The sequence below is a fragment of the Geotrypetes seraphini genome, chromosome 8, assembly GCF_902459505.1.
Source record: "Geotrypetes seraphini chromosome 8, aGeoSer1.1, whole genome shotgun sequence".
Classification (NCBI taxonomy): Eukaryota; Metazoa; Chordata; class Amphibia; order Gymnophiona; family Dermophiidae; genus Geotrypetes; species Geotrypetes seraphini.
The window spans coordinates 188685745-188706671 of record NC_047091.1 but is presented as its reverse complement, the minus strand read 5'-3'; the positions used below and the strand labels follow the sequence as shown (position 1 = coordinate 188706671).

Here is a 20927-nt window from a genome sequence, read left to right as displayed (position 1 = left end):
GCCAAAGCTTTTGACAATTTTTGTTTCCTTAATGAAGCTTGGAAGCAGGTGCCTGTGTTGCAAGGCAGCCCCTGGGTGCTCTGACATTGACCCGAGTTCAGTCCATTAACAAACAAATGTCTAATTGCTATTAGTGATGGGTTTCCTGAGGATTATTGCTTAATTAATATGCAGTATGGTTTTTAATGAAGGGAAATATAGTGAGGATAAGGTCATGAATTGGTCCCATGCCAGAGCTATGATCTTATCAGAGTTTGCTTTATTAATATTAATGCACATCACAGGCTGATTAATATTAATGATATGCTGTGTCCTCTGGTGAGAACAATCACTTTATAACAAGTAGACCATAGGATTGCTTATATATCTCTACTCTTCAACTTCCAGGTCATTATTTATATCATTGACGTATTTAAACGTCTCCATCGTATTCACCTCCCCCCTTCCCAATCTCATCTTGTTATCTGGTATGCATGCAAGACCATACTATTGTCCACACAGGAAAAAGGGGTTTTAGGAGGCTCTTTCCCACTGCAGAGAAGATATATTTCTAGGCCCTTCTGGTACTCTATAAAGTAAAAATACGAGTACAGCATTCAGTCACACCTGGATACACCACTTAGAAGCTGTTGTTCCAAAGAAAGCCAAATAAATTTCCAGACAGCACAGTTGGCAGCTGATGAGTCAGTTCATTCTGCTTTTGACATCTGAAGCATCTACCACAGCATCAAAACTTTATTCTTCAATAGGAACTCTTAATAAGAGTTGACTCTCCTGAAGGCAATTTCTCCTTAGACTACTTCAAGCCCAATAAGGGTCTAACTTCAGCAACTCAGCAACTTTCTCTTTTCAGATTCTTCTCTCAGCTTGGATTAATCTCTGAATAATGAAATACACCCATCGCCATCTAACAGCTCTCAATATCAGTTAATGTTGAACTCCATTTTATTCTTCTCTCACAGGCTCTTGGAGGACCCCTGGCTTCTGCTTTTGTATGAAAATGGATGTGTACTTTGGAAAGAATGAAAATGGATAGCGAAATCTTCCCTTCTTCTGTTGCTTGGTATTCCAGACACACCATGAACCTTTTTGAATGAATTTCTCTCTAATAGGTTTCTTTCCTCTTTCCTTGTTCCTCCTTTGAAACCAAGGATTTTCAACCTCAGGAAGGAAAACTTCAGCTCTCACTTTTTTCCCTGCAGAGCTAAAAATTCCTGTTTTGAGGCTGCATTTTCAACTGGAACTGTGAAATTCAGTCCCACAGATTCCTACTTCTGAGTCTGAAACTTCATCCAGAAGACTTTACTAGAAACTCACTATGGATTGTCTTTCTACTTCATTTATAGTCATGAGGGAGTCTATAGAATGCTACTGCTCCCCCTGCTGGATACTCCCTCACAGTGTCAGAACCACTTTAACATATGTAGCTCCTCCCTAGGGGAAAGTGACACAGGAGAGGAAGAATCCGGGAAGTAGCTGCCAGGAAGTATAAGAGGCAGGGCCAGAGCTGGTTAAGTAGGCCTAGGGAAAAGAAGGAAGAAGTGATCCCAGTATGTGCCTTAACCACAACCACTAGACATTCTGATTGTCTGAGGTAAACCAACTACTTTTTGCTGAGTATTTGTGAGCCCTGTTCTGGGATCTAACTGGGGCCAGACATGGTTACCTGTCAGAGAAAGAGAGAGAGAGACTGTACAACCTGAGTTTAGGGCATGACATTTACCAGCCATGGACAGTATCTTGGGCCCTGTAAGTCACCAGCCCAACTCAAGACTTTTTGTCTTTGAATTAAGAGACTATTTTCCTTATTCTGACCCTGTGAAGTAACAGGATTCAAGTTTATTTCAAATGTGATATCCTACTTATTAGATATCTAAGCGGCGTACATAAAAGTAAAATTCTAAATAAATATGAGGTGATAAAGACAAAACTCGCAGACAGACGAGGTAAGGTGGGGGAAATACAATAATTAGAAATACGGAAAGGGTTAAAACAATAGGGAGGGAACAAGTTCTTCATATGTAGTAGAAATGAATAGATGTCTGTGGATCAAATGCATCTTTAAATAAAAAGTTTTTAGATTAGATTTAAATTTGTCTAAAGAGGATTCATCACGTAGAAGCAATGGCAATGAATTCCATAATGAAGATACAGTTACAGAGAAAATTGATTTGTGTGTGGTATCATAGACTATTTGACGTAAGGAAGGTAGGGCTAAGAGATTTTGGTTACTTGATCGTAATGAATTGTAGGGAAAGATTAATCAATCGATAAATCTTCAGAGTGGAACATTCGTGATTTAAAAGTGATAACCAGTGAGCTTTTATCAAAAGCGGTGTTACATGGTCACATTTTTTTTTTCCTTAGATAAGAGTTTAACAGCAGAATTTTATACAATTTGGAGTCTTCTGAGTTCTTTCTGGTTTATTCCCTTGTATGAAGCGTTACAATAGACTAGTTGAGAGATGACTAGTGAGTGTATTAAGATGTTTAAGGACGGAGTATCTAGAAGATTTGCAATAGAACGGTCGTGCATAACCTGGATTCAGGTTTTTGAGTCAATACAGAGTTTTGTTCCACCATTTATAACTGTCTGGCTGTGTGTGCGCAAGCCCCAAACCCAAGCCCCACTCGCTCTGTTACATAGTCCAAAATGAAGAGATATAATTAAGGGCACATATTTAGCAGGGAATTCAATTGAAAACCTACATACAAATGTTTAGATCCTTAAATCTGTTCTTATAATGATTCACGTGTAGACATTGCACCAGTTTCATAATTTTTTCTAGACGTCTTTCAACCTTTCTATATCCTTTCAAAAGAACAACCTCCTGAACTGGAAACAGTCTTCTAGATGTGGTCTCACCAATGATCTGTACAAAGGCATTATCATAAGAACATAAGTAGTGCCTCTGCTGGGTCAGATCACAGGTCCATCACGCCCAGCAGTCCGCTCCCGCGGCGGCCCAACAGGTCATGACCTGTCTGAATCACCCCTTGGTTTCTCCTCGAAGTCCTATCTTCCCATCCAATTCTTGACCCTTTGTCCCCGCACCCCTTTCAGTACCCTACGATCCCTTTGTCCCTCAGGAATCTGTCCAATCCCTGTTTGAATCCCTGTACTGTATTCTGCCTGATCACTTCCTCCGGGAGCGCATTCCATGTGTCCACGACCCTTTGGGTGAAGAAAAACTTCCTTGCATTTGTCTTGAACCTATCCCCCTTCAGTTTCTCCGAGTGCCCCCTCGTACCCGTTGTCCCTCTCAGTCTGAAGAACCTGTCCCTATCCACCCTCTCTATGCCTCTCAAGATTTTGAAGGTCTCTATCATATCTCCCCTGAACCTCCTCTTTTCCAGAGAGAAGAGACCCAGCTTATCCAGCCTCTCGGCGTATGGGCAGTTTTCCAGCCCTCTTACCAGCTTTGTTGCTCTCCTTTGGACTCTCTCAAGTACCGCCATGTCCTTCTAGAGGTGCGGCGACCAATACTGAACGCAGTATTCCAGATGCGGGCGCACCATCGCCCGATACAGTGGCATGATGACTTCCCGCATCCTGGTTGTGATACCCTTCTTTATGATGCCCAGCATCCTGTTGGCTTTTTTCGCTGCTGCTGCACACTGTGCGGATGGCATCTCCTAGGGATGTGTACAGAAAAAAATGATTTGGTTTGATTCATTGTGGGATTTCAAATTATTCAGATCATTCATTTCTATTTTGATTGGGAATCAATTTTGAACTTTTAACAGTGGGTTTTTTCAATCATATTGGGGTAATTTGAAAAGGCTGCTGAAATTTAGATTCTAGGATGTCACGTGCTAAGTGCAAATTCTTTCTCTCCATGCATAGGCTTGCACAGGAAAATTTGATGGCAATAGACTATTTTCTGTCACATTACCAGAAAGATCATATGAAAAGACCTAGGGGCCCTTTTCATATCATCTGCAACTACCTCGTACAGGTTCAGTGCAGGTCACGTCTTTAAAAATCTTAGCCATCTCCAAGGAAATACAATTCAAATAAAAAATCATTGCATTTAAAGTTTTCAAACTTATTCCTTCAGTAGAAATTTTCTAAATAAAAAAGTTTTTAATTCCAGCCTAAACAAACCATAATCTTGAATATTTCTCATCTCATTTGGGAAGGAATTCCATATTAGAACATAAGAATTGCCATCCTGGGACAGACCAAAGGTCTATCAGTTTCCAACAGTGGCCAACCCAGCTAGATCCCAAGTACCTAGCTAGATCCCAAGTAGCAAAACAGATTCTATGCTGCTTATCCAAGGAATAAGCAATAGATTTCCCTAAGCCGTCGCAATAATGACCTATGGACTTCTCTTTTAGGAAATGATCCAAATCTTTTAAAACCCCCGCTAAGCTAACTGACTTCACCACATTCTCCAGCAACAAATTCCAGAGTTTAATTACACATTGTATGAAGAAATATTTTCTCCGGTTTTTAAATTCACTACTTAGCAGCTTCATTGCATGTCCCCTAGTCCTAGGCCTCCTTTTATGAACTGCAATAGCAGTTTCTAGTGCAGGGAGCTACGCTGAAAGACCCGCGCTGCTGCCAGTGCTCATTGAGTTCCTAGTATTTTGGGAAAGAATGAGCAAGCGATTCACATCCACCCTTTCCACTCCACTCATTATTCTATAGACCTCTATCATATCACCCCTGAGCCATCTCTTCTCCAAGCTGAAGAGCACTAGCCACTTTAGCCTCTCCTCATAGGGAAGTTGGCCCTAACCTTTTATCATTTTTGTTGCCCTTCTCTGTACTTTTTCTAATTCCTCTATATCAGGGATCTCAAAGTCCCTCCTTGAGGGCCGCAATCCATTCGGGTTTTCAGGATTTCCCAATGAATATGCATGAGATCTATGTGCATGCACTGCTTTCAATGCATATTCATTGGGGAAATCCTGAAAATCCGACTGGATTGCGGCCCTCAAGGAGGGACTTTGAGATCCCTGCTCTATATCTTTTAGATATGGCGACCAGAACTGCCTGATAAGAGAAAGAGGCTGAAAACCCCCTTTGACCAGAGGGCCGCTGCGTGAGCAAACTGCTGGGCACGATGGACCACTTGTCTGACCCAGAAACGGCCATTCTTATGTTCCCTCTTTAATTCCAGAACATGAAGGAAACATTAATAACATCTGTTGTTTTAAAACGAAATCTCAAATTCCTTGATAATAATTGAATAAAAGAGACCATGTGAAACAGGACCTGGCATATAAAATTCTAAATACCAAACAATAGACTTTAAAATTAACTCTTGCCTCCACTGACAACTAATAGAGTTCAGCCAGCAGTGGAGTAGGCCTATCAGCTTTTCTAGCTGAAAAAATACGTTTAACTGCCACATTTTGAATTGTCTGCAGCTTCTTACATATCATCATGGAACAACCCACAAAAACTACATTACAATAATCCAACTGTGTGTTTACCCTGGTCTCACTCACACAGTATCAGGGCATCAGCTAGCTCTTTCAATCAGGCACCCATGACCATGGCATACAAAAAAAAAAAAAAATCAAACACAGTCATTCTGAGAGGCATTTTCGATAGGACATCTAAGTCTGACTTTGGTCATTTCCCACGAGATGTCCAAAGTCAGAGGCGGAGAAAAGGCCATTTTTGAAACTGGCAAAACCGAAAATTTTTGTTTTGAAAATTGCCTACTTAGATGTCTTGGCTGCCAGGACATCCAACTTTTTTCACCATTTTCAACCTCAAAACCATCCAAGTTCAAAACATCCATATTCAAACCATTTGGACGTGGGAGGGGTCTGCATTGTAATGGACTGGCCACATAAACCTACCACTAGAGCAGTGGGGCACCTTAGAGGACACTGCTGTGATCTTCACATAAAGGGTGCCAGAAGTACATCTCACCATAACCCCTCCCCCCAAAAAAACCCCTTACTATACCCATTATAGTCCTTATGGCTGCAGGTGACACCTTTATGGCAGTACAATATGATTTTAGTGTGTTTTGGAGGCTTCACACTTTCTACCATAAATGGAGTGGTTAGAGTGGCTTATGGGCCTGGGTCCACCTCTCTATAGAAACATAGAATATGACGGCAGAAAAGGACCTTCGGCCCAACAAGTCTGCCCACTCAAATAACCCTCCCCCCTAAGTTCTTCTTTGAAGTAAACCCACATGTTGATCCCATTTGTTCTTAAAGTCAGTCACGTTATTGGCCTCAACTATCTGAAGTGGAAGATCATTCCAACAGTCAACCACCCTTTCGGTGAAGAAGTACTTCCTAGTGCCACATGAAATCTCCAACCCCTGATTTTTAGCGGATGCCCTCTTGGGAACACTTAACTCCCTACTACCAAAAACTCCACTGGCTACCTTTGGAAGCAAGAGTGCAATTCAAGTTCGCCTGTTTCTGTTTCAAATCCATCCTTGGTTCGGCCCCCCCTATACTTGGAACCCCATTTTATCTTAGACCGCCCATCCAAACACACACGCAGAACCCATCTATTTAGCCATCCAACTCTAAAGGCCTGCCATTACAAAAGATACCTGAATAGAACTCTCGCCTTCCAAGCAGGTCAGCTTAATAATTGACTGGCCAACATTATCTCACGCACTTCATCCTACCTAAACTTCAGGAAACTACTAAAAACTAATCTATTTAACCGATTTATAACCTAAGACCTCCATGCCCAACCTATGGCCCCATTTTATCGCATCGTATCCTGCCTACCCATTTAAACTGTATCTTCATCTGCTGATTGTACCTATTTTCGCTGACTTTCCAACCCCCTCTCTGTTATACCTATATTCACTGATAGTACCCCTTTGTTATACCTACATTCATGGACTGAACCTATACGCAGACTGTCCTGCCCATCTTTGTTGTACCTATTTTCTCTGATTGTACCATATTCGCTGATTGTCCAGTCCTTCTTTGTTGTAAACCGCCTCGAACTACTATGGCTTTGGCGGTATATAAGAAATAAATTATTATTATTATTGTCGCCCTAGGTCCTGTAAGGAAAAAGATGTCTTCTTCCACCACAATACGGCCAGTAACGTATTTGAACGTCTCTATCATGTCACCCCTCTCTGCATTCCTCGAGAGAGTATAGCTGCAACTTACCTAGACGTTCTTCATATGGGACATCCTTGAGTCCTGAGACCATCCTGGTGGCCAACCATTGAACCGATTCTATTCTCAGCACATCCTTCTGATAATGTGGCCTCCAAAATTGCACACAGTATTCCAGATGTGGTCTCACCATCGATCTGTACAGCGGCATTACCACTTCGGGCTTATGGCTGACAAAACTTCTCCGGATGCAACCCAGCATTTGTCTAGCCTTGGATGAGGCTTTCTCCACTTGATTAGCTGTCTTCATATCTTCACTAATAATTACTCCCAGGTCCCGTTCTGCAACAGTTCTAGTTAAGGTCTCACCATTCAGAATGTAGGTCCTGCATGGGTTTCTGCTACCAAGGTACATAACTTCTTGGCATTAAAATTCAGCTGCCAAATAGCAGACCAGTGCTCCAGTAAAAGTATGTCTTGTGTCATAGTTTCGGGCATGGTACCTCCGCCCACTATGTTGCATAATTTAGCATCATCTGCAAAGAATGCAATTTTACCCCGAAGTTCCTGAGACAGATCTCGTATGAAGATATTAAATATGATTGGATCCAGGACCGAGCCCTGCGGTACTCCACTGTGCACTTCCGACTTTTCAGAGGGAGTACCATTTACCACCACCCTTTGATGTCTGCCACTGAGCCAGTCCTTAACCCATGCAGTTAATATTTCTCCTAGCCCCAACAAACTCATCTTGTTCAAAAGTCTACGGTGTGGGACGCTATCAAAAGCCTTCCCGAAGTCTAGATACACTACATCTAGGGACTCTCCCTTGTCTAGTTGTTTTGTTACCCAGTCAAAGAAGCTGATCAGGTTGGATTGGCAGGATCTCCCCCTTGTAAATCCATGCTGGTGGGGATCCCTCAGTCTCTCATCATCCATAATCGTATCTAATTTGTGTTTAATTGATGTTTCCATAAGTTTACACACTATTGACGTGAGACTTACCTATTTAAGCCACCTGTGTGATGCTTTACTAGGATTTTCCATACCATTGCTGCTGTTCTAGAGAGAGGGATGTGCTGTTTCATTCAGAGTTTTGGGGGGAGGGAGAGGATCAGTGACCACTGGGGGAGTGTGGGTGGTCATTACTTAATCCCTCCAGTAGTCATCTGGTCATTGTGGGTACTTTTTTGTCACTTAGACGCTTTTAAAACAGATCTAGCTCAGAATAGTCCAGGATGTCTTGGGAAAGGTTCAGTTATTAATGCATGACATCCTTGTGTAAGCCCATCTAGAACACACCACAAGCTCCCCCTGTACTTCTGGATGCATCCTGGTGATTAGGACATCCAAGTGCCAATTTATGCTGGTTTTTGAACATCTCAGTGTTTTGAAAATGCCCTTTTATGTCTCTGAGCTGGGTGTAGGCTTGGGCCAGACTTACTCTGGTAGGCCAAAGGATCACTTTCCTAAGGCTCAATCACCACAGTTAGCCTTGACTTAATTTTCAGTAATGAATCAAGCTGAGACTGAAAGCAACTTGAACTCTTCATTGTAGTTTCCACTTCCAGACTACTGTATTTACAGAAATTGGTAAAAGCTGTCAAAGTATAGTCAGTTCAGATATTCCTTCAATGTGTTTCCCAAACTCATTGACTCTGAGTCTCACCCTCTTTCCTCAGCTCAGGACCATATTATCTTCCTATCAAGCTGAAACACTCCACAGTCTGCTCTGTTAGCAAATCTACTCGGACTCATATCCCACAAGCTGTCAGCACTTCCAGGAGTCTCCCTCAGTATCTGGGCTCTGGCAGGAGATCAGGAAAACCCCTGCTTTCACTCCTCACCTCCCTTTTATGAGAGGTGTACAATAATTGATCTACCTGAGTATGAAAGAAGATAGCAACCATGTTGTGACATGTCTCAAGATTACTCAAGCCCAGTTGCGGCTCAGTACAAGTCTAACATTCCAATAGACAGGATGTCAGGGGAGTCCTCACGCAAATCAAGTAAGAAGCTGCTAGATTTAGAGCACCGTTCAGTGATAAAATTTCTCACAAAAGAAGGTAAAAAGCCAAAGGAATTCCATGAACACATGACTGCAGTTGATGTTCAGTCTGCCCCATCATCCCACAAAGTAAAACCCCAACTAACCACCATGATTCTCTTCGGTTAGAGAATCATGTTGCTGCTGAACTGATCATGGCAAGGGAATCTCCCTGCCACGATCAGCTCAGCAGCCACAGCAGGAAACCCCCAACTGCGAAGTCAACCCTCAGAGCCCCCGTGAATGTCTGTGGCAGAAGGAGTGCCCAATTCCTTATGCCGCCATCCCCTGAAGATCACCAGCAGGAGGAATTCCTAGTCCCTCCTGCTGGAACACCCCCCTCCCCCCACAGAACGTCACTGTCAGAAGGGATGCACACTCCCCCCTTAAAACTTGCCCCTACCTGACACCCTTCAAGCCCACCCAGAAACCCCCCATACCTTTTTCTTGTAGGCCGACCAGAGGGATTCTTACTCCCTCCATCCGGCAGTCCCGCCTCCTCAGAATGGCGGGCCTTCCCATTGCATCCTGGGATTCACCAGGAGGGGCCTAAGGCCCTGTTTGGCCCAGGTGCCTAGGGCCCCTCCCATAGGAGGGGCTTTAGGTGCCTTGGCCAACCAGAATCTTAGGCCCCCCTCCCTGTGCATTCTGGGATGCACTGAGAATGGCCTAAGACAGACCACTCCCTTAGGCCACTCTGGGCATCCCTACTGCTGTTGATCTTCAGGGGGTGGAGTTCCGGTAGGAGGGACTGGACATCTCTTCTGCCGGCCGACTTTGCGGTGGAATGAGTTCCCTGCTGCGGCCGCTAAACTGATTGCAGCAGGGAGATTCGCTTGCCGTGATCAATTCAGCGGTCACATCTATTTGAAATGTAGGCCAGCATTTTGCTGTCCTACATTTCAGGCGCCTATTGCGGCCCAACCTAGCCTTGGACAAGCTTAAGTGTCCCTATGCACTTCCCTAGACTCGGGAAAATGCCTACAATATAGGCAGCCTGCATCGGAGTGGGTTTTTTTTTTTAACATGTGTCCTGATTGGCTGGTTAGACAGCAGTTGGACGCCTACTGCCGCTTACAATCGGGACGCCGTTTATAGAATTTGCCCCAAAATACCTACTGTATCTGAATGCAACTCACCTTGTAGTACTGAGAAAAGCTAAATCCAAATCCTTGTGCTAAGCCCTAAGTAAACATAATTTGCTTTATTTTGAATTCTTCTAGCATGCAGTTAACAGGCCACCCTGTTTCTCTGAAATCAACAATGCTACTGTCTGTTTTGTTTCCTGCACACATAATCAGTCATGGGATTTAGAAGAAATGAGGCTGATGGCAAAAGATTTTCACCATAGTTGGTGAAGTGATTCCTGCTTAATGGTTGTCACTCCCAAGGTGGCTTCATTGTGTCTTGCCAAGAAGTTTTCCTGCCTTATAGACTATAATGGTTGTGAAAATGAATAATTTTTGGATCATGTGGTCATTCAATTAATTTGAAAACTTCATTTATAATGTTTTATTGTTAGTTGTAATTAAGATAAATGCACATCCCTATCACTTCCTTTTTTTCCCCACTAATTGTAACATAGTAATATAGTAGATGACGGCAGATAAAGACCCGAATGGTCCATCCAGTCTGCCCAACCTGATTCAATTTAAATTTTTTAGATTTTTTCTTCTTAGCTATTTCTGGGCAAGAATCCAAAGCTCTACCTGGTTCTGCCGAAATCTCTGTCAAAACCTACTGCAGCCCATCTACACCCTCCCAGCCATTGAAGCCCTCTCCAGCCCATCCTCCCTCAAATGGCCATATACAGACCATGCAAGTCTGCCCAGTACTGGCCTTAGGTCATTATTTAGTATTATTTTCTGATTCTAGATCCTCTGTGTTCATCCCACGCTTCTTTGAACTCAGTCACCGTTTTCCTCTCCACCATCTCTCTCGGGAGTACATTCCAGACATCCACCACTCTCTCCTTAAAGTAGAATTTCCTAACATTGCTCTTGAATCTACCACCCCTCATCCTCAAATTATGTCCTCTGGTTTTACCATTTTCCTTTCTCTGGAAAAGATTTTTAAAAAACCCCAAAGACGCAATGCAGGGGCCCAAGGAACTAATGAAACTAGAGCGCAAAAAGGAGGAAACAGCCGGAGCCAGAGGGACGTCCAAAAATGGGGAAGCAGGCTGAGGATGAGATAGACGCATCACAGGAGGGGGTTGAGGATGAAACAGACACACCGCAGGAGGAGGATGGACGGAATGAGGCTCGGGGACTAGCAGCCCATGAAGGGGTCGGCAGGAGCACCAAACCACGAGGAAAACAAACGGAAAAGGTAAACAACAGGGTCTTAAATTGCCTATACACTAATGCTAGGAGCCTAAGAACCAAAATGGGGGAGCTAGAAGTTATAGCCAGTAAGGAGGACCTAGACATAATTGGAGTCACAGAGACATGGTGGTCCGAGGATAATAAATGGGATGTGGTCCTACCAGGGTACAAACTCTATAGGAGGGACAGGACACATAAGAAGGGTGGAGGAATAGCGCTATATATAAAGGACTCCATTCCTTCAACCAGGATGGAAACAAGAGTAAGGGCGGACGGCTTGGAATCACTATGGGTAAAGCTGACAGGAGGAAATGGAGCAGACATAAAATTGGGACTGTACTATCGCCCACCAGGACAACTGGAGGCAAACGACCAGGACCTGGAGGCTGAATTGAGGCAGGTATGTAAAAGTGGAAGTGTGGTGGTGATGGGGGATTTCAACTACCCTGGGATAGACTGGAGCATTGGACACTCAAATTGCACGAGAGAAACAAAGTTCCTGGAGGCAGTGAGGGACTGTTTCATGGAGCAGCTGGTCACGGAACCAACAGGAGGAGATGCCACCCTTGACCTAATCCTCAACGGGCTAGGGGACCCGCAAAGGAGGTGGTAGTACTAGAGCCACTAGGAAACAGCGATCACAATATGATCCAGTGCAAGCTAGAAATGGGAACATCAAAAGTGAAAAGAACTACAACAACAGCACTCAATTTTAGAAAAGGAAATTACGAGGCCATGAGGAAAATGGTGGGAAAGAAACTCAGCAACAGCTCAGGGAAGCCTGGGCCCTATTCAAGGGCACAGTGCACGAAGCACAAAACCTGTATGTCCCCAGGTTTAGGAAAGGGTGCAAAAAAAAAAATCAAACCAAAAACCCGGCATGGATAACAAATGCAGTGAGAAAGGCGATAAGTGACAAGAAAACATCATTTAGAAAATGGAAAAAGGACCAAACTAAGGACAACCAGAAGGAGCACAAAAGGCACCAAAAAGACTGTCACCGAGTGGTTAGGAAAGCAAAAAGAGAATATGAAGAGAGACTGGCGGGGGAAGCAAAAAACTTCAAACCATTCTTCTGGTATGTGAAGGGGAAACAACCAGCCAGGGAGGAAGTGGGACCTTTGGACGATGGAGACAGGAAGGGAGTGGTTAAGGAGGAAAAAGAGATAGCTGACAGGTTAAACAAGTTCTTCTCGTCAGTCTTCACGAGAGAGGACACATCCAATATCCCAGAACCCGAGGAGAACATAAACGGAGACCATGATGAAAAGCTGGTCCAACTAGAAGTAAGCAAAGAGGATGTTCTCAGACAGATAAGACAGACTGAAGAGCGACAAATCACCAGGTCCGGACGGCATCCACCCAAGGATATTAAAGGAACTGAGAAACGAAATAGCGGAAACACTACGCCAAATTTGTAACCTATCCTTGAAAACTGGGGAGATCTCAGAGGACTGGAAAATAGCCAATGTCACGCCCATCTTTAAGAAGGGATCAAGGGGTGACCTGGGAAACTACAGGCCGGTGAGCTTGACCTCGGTTCTGGGAAAGATGATGGAAGCACTGGTCAAGGACACAATCTACGAACACATAGAAAACAATGGAGAACTGAAGGCGAGCCAGCACGGCTTCTGCAAGGGAAGGTCATGCCTCACGAACTTACTGTATTTCTTTGAGAGAATAAACAGCCAGGTGGATAAAGGGGAATCCATAGACATCATTTACCTTGACTTCCAAAAGGCCTTCGACAAGGTACCTCACGAAAGACTGCTTAGGAAGCTGTGGAGCCACGGGGTGCAGGGGGATGTCCACCGATGGATCAAACACTGGCTGGCAGGCAGGAAACAGAGGGTTGGAGTAAAGGGCCATTACTCAGACTGGCAATAGGTCACGAGCGGAGTTCCACAGGGGTCGGTGCTGGGACCGCTCCTGTTCAATATATTTATCAACGACCTGGAGACGGGGACGAAATGTGAGGTTATTAAATTTGCTGATGACACCAAACTCTGCAGCAGGGTTAGAAACACGGAAGACTGCGAAGACCTGCAAAGAGACCTAACGAGACTGGAAGAGTGGGCAAAAAAGTGGCAGATGAGTTTTAACATAGAGAAATGCAAGGTCATGCCTGTAGGGAAAAAGAACCCGATGTTCAGCTACAAAATGGGAGGGTCACTGCTAGGGGTGAGCAACCTTGAAAGAGACCTGGGAGTGATGGTGGACACAACATTGAAAGCATCAGCACAATGTGCGACAGCCGCAAAGAAAGCGAACAGAATGTTGGGTATCATTAAAAAGGGTATCACGACCAGGACGAAGGAAGTCATCATGCCGCTATATCGTGCAATGGTGCGCCCACATCTGGAGTACTGTGTCCAGTACTGGTCGCCGTACCTCAAGAAGGATATGGCAGTACTTGAGGGGGGTCAAGAGGAGAGCAACTAAACTGGTAAATGGTATGGAAATATTTTCATACGCTGACAGGTTGAAAATGCTGGGGCTGTTCTCCCTGGAAAAGCGGAGACTTAGAGGAGACATGATAGAAACCTTCAAAATCCTGAAGGGCATAGAGAAGGTAGACAGGACAGATTCTTCAGACTGTGGGGAACCACAAGTACAAGGGGGCACTCGGAGAAATTGAGAGGGGACAGGTTTAGAACAAATGCGAGGAAGTTATTTTTTACCCGGAGGTTGTGATAAGCCAGAGCACACTACAGGGTTTCAAGGAAGGTTTAGATAGGTTCCTAAAGGATGAGGGGATTGAGGGTTACAGATAGATGTAGAGGTAGGTTACAGAAATGGTCAGGAACCACTTCACAGGTCACAGACCTGATGGGCTGCCGTGGGAGCGGACCACTGGGCGCGATGGACCTCTGGTCTGATCCAGTGGTGGCAACTTCTTATGTTCTTACATCTCCCCTGTCCCTCCTTTCCCTTAGGGTAGACATATTCAGGGCTTGTGTCTCTTTCTGTTTATCCTTGTTGCGGCGTGTCTTCCCTTCAATGATATTTCACTGCTGCCGAAATTGAGGCTTATGCACTGAGCTATACACAACAGTCATTTATTCTTTTAAATATGCCAAAATGAAATGAGGAAGGGGTGAAACCTTGCATTGAAATTGGACAAGGTTTCAGTTTGCTCCAAATTGGTCATGATTTTAAATATGTATTTTTTTTGCAGATATTTTTCTGGCTGCTGCCCACATCAATTCTGCTGACAGAGTTTTTTCATGTTCATGAACCAGCATCTTATTCGGCTTGATTTTTTTCATAAGTTGCAGTTTGCTATAATCCCATAGAGTCTGTTGACATGGAAATGGTTGTATTGCGCAAATATATTTTGTTGTATGTTTTTATAAATTGATTAATAATAATAACTTTTATTCTTATATACCGCCCTACCATAAGTTCTAAGCAGTTTACATCCAAGAAGACTGTGTATTCAGTGAAATATACATTTATCCAATAGGTAGGTTTTTAATAACTTTCTAAAGGAATACTAGTATTGGGCTTGTGGTGTAAGAGTACTTAACCAGGCGTTCATTTTCCCAGCTTGAAAAGAAAGTGTTTTCTCCAAAAATCTCTTTTAAGGTCGGATACGTAAACATGTGAATATTTCAAGGGTTCCTATTGATGGGCTATGGCCCTTTTCTGCCGTCATTTTCTATGTTTCTATGTTTCTATTGGATATATGCAAGTGTATCTGAGAGGATCAATATCTTGGAGCCAGTCTAAACAATGTTTTAAGGCAAATACATCCAAATTTAAACAGAACTCTAAAGGGAAGGAAAGATTTTTTACAATATATGGGGAAGAACAAAAAGGAAGACAAGTAAAGGTAAAAAGGGGAACAGAAAAAACCCGTATTAGCGAGAAAGAAAAAAGAAATGATAAAAGAGTCGTGTCAAATGCCATTTTAAAGACATCCCCATACCGTTGTGGGTTCTATACTAATGGTCCTCTTCACAGAAAAATTGATACTGTGGTTTAGGCCCAACTGTTTCATCATAAGAAGTGTCTATTTTTACATCATTAATGCTACTGACAGCAGCAAAAGGAAAGAAAATGTCTATGCTTGTTTTTTTCACTATTGGTTTTTCACTTGCTTCTTGCTCCCTGAACACCCATTTTTCAAAGATAAACACTGAAAAAAAAACAAAAAAACCCTAAACTCTCAAGTCTTATTAAACAGTTCTTCTCTGAAGGGGGAATTAGCAAAACAATGCCATAGGAGAATTCCACCTAGTTCAGTGTTTTTAACAATTTATAGGATAAACTTTCTAACAGTGCTTAAAATTGCAAAGCTATTAACCCCATGTACTGAGCTGGATCTAGAACCAGAATATAAATGTTTTGTTTACCTGTTGCATTTAGCTCTCGGGATTAACCAGGCATGGTGGGCTCAGCAGCACATTTTTCTATGCCTACGGTCGTAAAAGCGCCTGTCCAGATTGTTACTAATTGGTTCCTACATTATGGGGGAAATAGTCCTCCTCGCACTCAAATCTAACTGACAGAATCTGCCACACAGTCCCAAGATCTCGCTCACTGCTCGCAGCAAAAACCGCTCTGCGTGTTTGAGAAAGGAATACATTTGTTCAATGTTCAATTTGCTTTCTAAAGCAGGCCTCTCACTCTTGATTACATTAATGCACAGAGGTAAACAATTACTGAGACAAACATAGTAACATAGTAGATGACGGCAGATAAAGACCCGAATGGTCCAACTAGTCTGCCCAACCTGATTCAGTCTAAAAATTTGTTGGGTTTTTTTTTTTTTCTTCTTCTTCTTAGCTGTTTCTGGGCAAGAATCCAAAGCTCTGCCCGGTACTGTTCTTAGGTTCCAACTACCGAAGTCTCCGTCAAAGCTCACCCTCCCAGCCATTGAAGCCTTACCCAGCAAGTAGAATTAAAAATGTTCTTCGCCATTCTCTGCTTACCACAGAAGTCAGACTTACTGGCCTGTAATTCTCTAATTCTTCCCCTTTCTTTGTGCCCTCTTTCTTATCTGCTTTCATTGTTCCTCCTTCTCGGTAGGTCTTGTATAAGAAAATAGTTACCGGTAATAATAATTTAAAGCTATGGTTTACCATGTCCTTGCCTTGTGTCTTCAACCTCTTACAGAGCTTTGTTTGATATCACAAATGGAGGATTGTCTTGTGAAGTCTCATGTATTTTGTTCTGTTTCCTCAGGAGAGACAACAACAGGATACGAGTCCCAAATGGTTGGTTGTGCCACTTGGCCCCGGAAATCATTCGCCAGCTGTCGCCCCACACTGAGGAAGACAAGCTACCCTTTTCCAAACAGTCGGATGTTTTTGCACTCGGGTAAGGTTTGCAAATCATTCCATCTTGGGTGCTTATCTCACAAGACTAAAGAACTTAAGCAGTGTTAGCCTGGCAGTTCTCCAAAGACCATACTGGGTGCTGCAGGAAATCATATGGATGACTCAGAAAGATTCATTCTTTTTCCACCCCTAAAATCAAAGACATGAGTGAAGGAACTTGCACAGTGTGGAAGTTACAATGTTAGTCATAACATTTAGGATCTTTACCTAACCATAAGGGGTAGACTCATTGAGTTCTACGACAAGTCCCACTCTGGTCCATCCAGTCTAGCTATACCCAGGCATGATCAGAGATCACATAATACCCTATTTCCACCCACTCAATACTAGAAAAAAGGTCTTTAGATACCAACAGACAATGAATGCGGGACTAAGTCAAGTACACTCTAGACCAGTGATTCCCAACCCTGTCCTGGAGGAACACCAGGCGAATCGGGTTTTCAGGCTAGCTCTAATGAATATGCATGAGAGAGATTTGCATATGATGGAAGTGATAGGCATGCAAATTTGCTTCATGCATATTCATTAGGGCTAGCCTGAAAGCCCAATTGGCCTGGTGTTCCTCCAGGACAGGGTTGGGAACCACTGCTCTAGACATATGGGCAAAATCTTGCTCAATGGGATGCAATATCTGCCAGACATCAATAAGATCTAATAAATGACATATTTGAGGAAGCCCTTTAGGCTCTGAAGATTCATTTGTAGTTAGGGTTACCAGACATCTGGGAAGACCCGAACATGTCCTCTTTTTAGAGGACTGTCTGGGCTCCCGGATTGACTTTCCAAAATAGGGCATTTGTCCGGGTTTTGGAAAGCCCCGACCAGTTCCGCCCGGATCTTGAGGGCCTCTGAACATGCGTGGATGATGTCACACACATCCGCGCATGCTCCAGGCCCTCCAGACTCGGCCAGAGCTGTTTGTAGAAGAGAGGAGGCTTGTCAGGGGCGGGGTTGTGGGAGAAACGGGGCGGGGTTATGTGTCTAGGGTTTTCTTTTTCAAAATATGGTAACCCTATTTGTAGTAGAAAGGAGAGATTTGTCCAAGAAAGGATCCCAGCCCCCCCCCCCCCCCAGTAAAGGCAGTTTATCTTGAGTGAATAATCTGTTTTGTAATCGCTTATAAAAGAATCTGTCATAGGTATCGGGGGCGTAGATGCTACCAAGCAGCAATTTGCAGCCTGCAATGAGCTCTGTACAGAATCAGCTGTCACAGTATGTACTTGGGTTGCCACTCCTTTACGAAAAAGTAGGGCCACCCCGGATTTCTTCCCTTGTGCTGCCACTGCTTTGCAGATACCCAGTAAGGTATCACAATGTCTGCTTTGATTGTCTGCAGAATTTGCTCAATTTTGGTTTGTTTCACAGAGGAGTTAATTCCTCACACAACCATTAGCTCACCAGAAAACTGGGATAAAGCAGAGTAGGAAAACATGTATGCCCTGTCCGGAGCACCGTCCCAGCCACTGGTCTCCGGATTGTAACTTTCCATCGCCCAGAATGGAACAACAAGCTCAAACCAAAAAAAAGAGTGAGAAATGCAACAAGAATTGCTAGTTGCCAACGGCATGTAAACTTTCCCTAAGGAAACACACCCATGTCCACCCAATTGACCCCTCCTAACTCTCAAGTGGTAGGGTTAGGACTTAAATGCAGATGAGAAAAAGTAGCTCTTGAAATACAATGCAAAAGAACATGAACTGCTGACTCCCCTATCTTGTTCTTTAATTTGAGATGATGTCCAGATTTGACATTAATACTGTCATTTTAAAAGATTAGACCTAGTTGGAATTGTATGGACAGCATAGGCCTCTCTATTTAGAAGCCATGAAAGTTTGTAAGCAACTTCTGAAACCAAATTGTTACATTTCCCAGAAAATCTGTCTTCATCAGTTCCCAGATGGGCTGTGATTTTCTACATTTCAAGCATATATATCATTTTTGTTTCTCTCATAAATTAATTGAAGAAGCTTTCAGTTGAATCCACAAAATTAGATTTCCAGGCCATAGAAAGCTCCATAGATATAAACTGATACAAATCACTTGTATAAAGGTAGTGAAGTTCACCCAAATAATAAAATATAGGGGTAGGGGTAGGTAATGGAATTGCCATTGGTTTGTTTTCACTGGGAATTGCATTAAACTTACTATGTCACGCTGTGAATTCTAGAACAACCTGGAAGTGTCCACACTGTTAATTTACGGGAGGGCTCAATTGTAAGCTCATTTTTCTTCAATTTGTCCTGGGTATAAATCATTGTAAGTGACATTTAAAATTGCAATTCTGCCCCCAAAAGTGACAGAAGCGATGAGCTGTATAAATAAATTATTCATTCTTACTACCACAAATTTTAGCTTATCATTTGTCTCAGAAATTATTAAATTAAAAAGAAGCAGGAAAAGAATTGCAGAGCAATTTATAGGAGCATTTTCTTTGTAAGAGCAATTTTTCACTAGGACTATATGTTCAGTGGTGGAAAGTCTTTTTTTCTTAATTTTTGGTCTAGATCCATAAATTTGATCAGAAAGCATTAAGCTGGCTTCTATCCTAAAATTTTGATTGCTGTAGGTTGAATGATTCGAGATTTGCATCTTAGAAAAAATGATAAGTCATAGAACAGTAATAATAATGGCTTAGCAGGAGGGACAGATGGGGAAAATGATAATCATAGAAGGACCTTTTGGAATCCTGGATCTGGAGTAGAGGCGTGGCCTAGCCATGCTGTCAACTGGCGCACTTAGCGGTACTTATCTCAGTTTCTTCTCAGTCATTACGCCACAGTTTTTACTTATGGCGTTTTCATCCATTGGGCTCCTGAGGAAGGATATTTTTACCTGAAACTGAGCTTGGTACAGTTTGGAATCGATACTTTTGCTGGTTAAAAACGTCAGTTGACAGCACTTTAATCTTGCTAAGTAGACAAACACTTAACACTTTTATTTGTGTTAGCACTTATGTTGAAGCACACGGTGTACAACTATGATGGTGTGAAGCATGGCGAGAAATAGAGCCTGGAACTCTGGTCAAGTCCAGTGTCCCGTTAGCTTATTGAACCACACTGAGAGTACACTAATAATCTAAAACTGGTTGGCAGATAGAAAGCAAAGAGTGGGGGGTAAATGGACAATACTTGGACTGGAAAAGCGTCACCAGTGGAGTGCCGCAGGGTTCGGTGCTTGGGTCTTTGCTCGTATTCTGTATACCAATTCATAGCTATGTCGCTGACTGTCCAGCTCCTCTTGTTGTAAACCGCCTCGAACTACCTTGGCTTTGGCGGTATATAAGAAAATAAATTATTATTATTATTATTATAAACGACCTGGAAATTGGAACGACGAGCGAGGTGATTAAATTTGCAGATGATATGAAGTTATTCAGAGTAGTAAATACGCAGGAGGATTGCAAAGACATAAACACGCTCGAGAAATGGGTTGCGAGATGGCAAATAAAGTTTAACGTGGACAAGTGTAAGGTGATACATGTTGGTAACAAAAATCTTGTACACGAATACAGGATGTCTGGTGCAGTACTTGGAGAGACACCCCAGGAAAGAGACTTGGGAGTACTGGTCGACAAGTCGATGAAGCCGGCAGTGGCGAAAAGGGCAAACAGAATGCTTGGAATGATTAAGAAGGGGATCACGAACAGATCGGAGAAGGTTATCATGCCGCCATACCGGGCCATGGTACGCCTTCACCTGGAATACTGTGTCCAGCACTGGTCGCAGTACTTGAAGAAGGACACAGTACTACTAGAAAGGGTCCAGAGAAGAGCGACTTAAATGATTAAGGGTCTGGAGGAGTTGCCGTACAGTGAGAGATTAGAGAAACTGGGCCTTTTCTCCCTTGAAAAGAGAAGACTGAGAGGGGACACGATCGAAACATTCAAGATAATGAAGGGAATAGACTTAGCAGATAAAGACAGATTGTTTACCCTCTCCAAGGTAGAGAGAACGAGAGGGCACTCTCTAAAGTTGAACGGGGATAGATTCCGTACGAATATAAGGAAGTTCTTCTTCATCCAGAGAGTGGTAGAAAACTGGAATGCTCTTCCGGAGTCTGTCATAGGGGAAAACACCCTCCAGGGACTCAAGACAAAGTAGATAAAGACAGGTTGTTCACCCTCTCCAAGGTAGAGAG

General features: G+C 43.1%; 1 protein-coding gene across 1 annotated transcript in view; it reads left to right on the top strand.

Annotated features, from left to right (window-relative positions):
- Positions 1-20927, top strand: part of KSR2 (kinase suppressor of ras 2) — a 530220-nt gene that overhangs the window by 480820 nt on the left and 28473 nt on the right. Inside the window, exon 18 of the mRNA XM_033953868.1 lies at positions 16636-16770. Within this exon, the coding sequence (XP_033809759.1) occupies positions 16636-16770 (135 nt within the window). The remainder of the gene's footprint in view (positions 1-16635; positions 16771-20927) is intronic.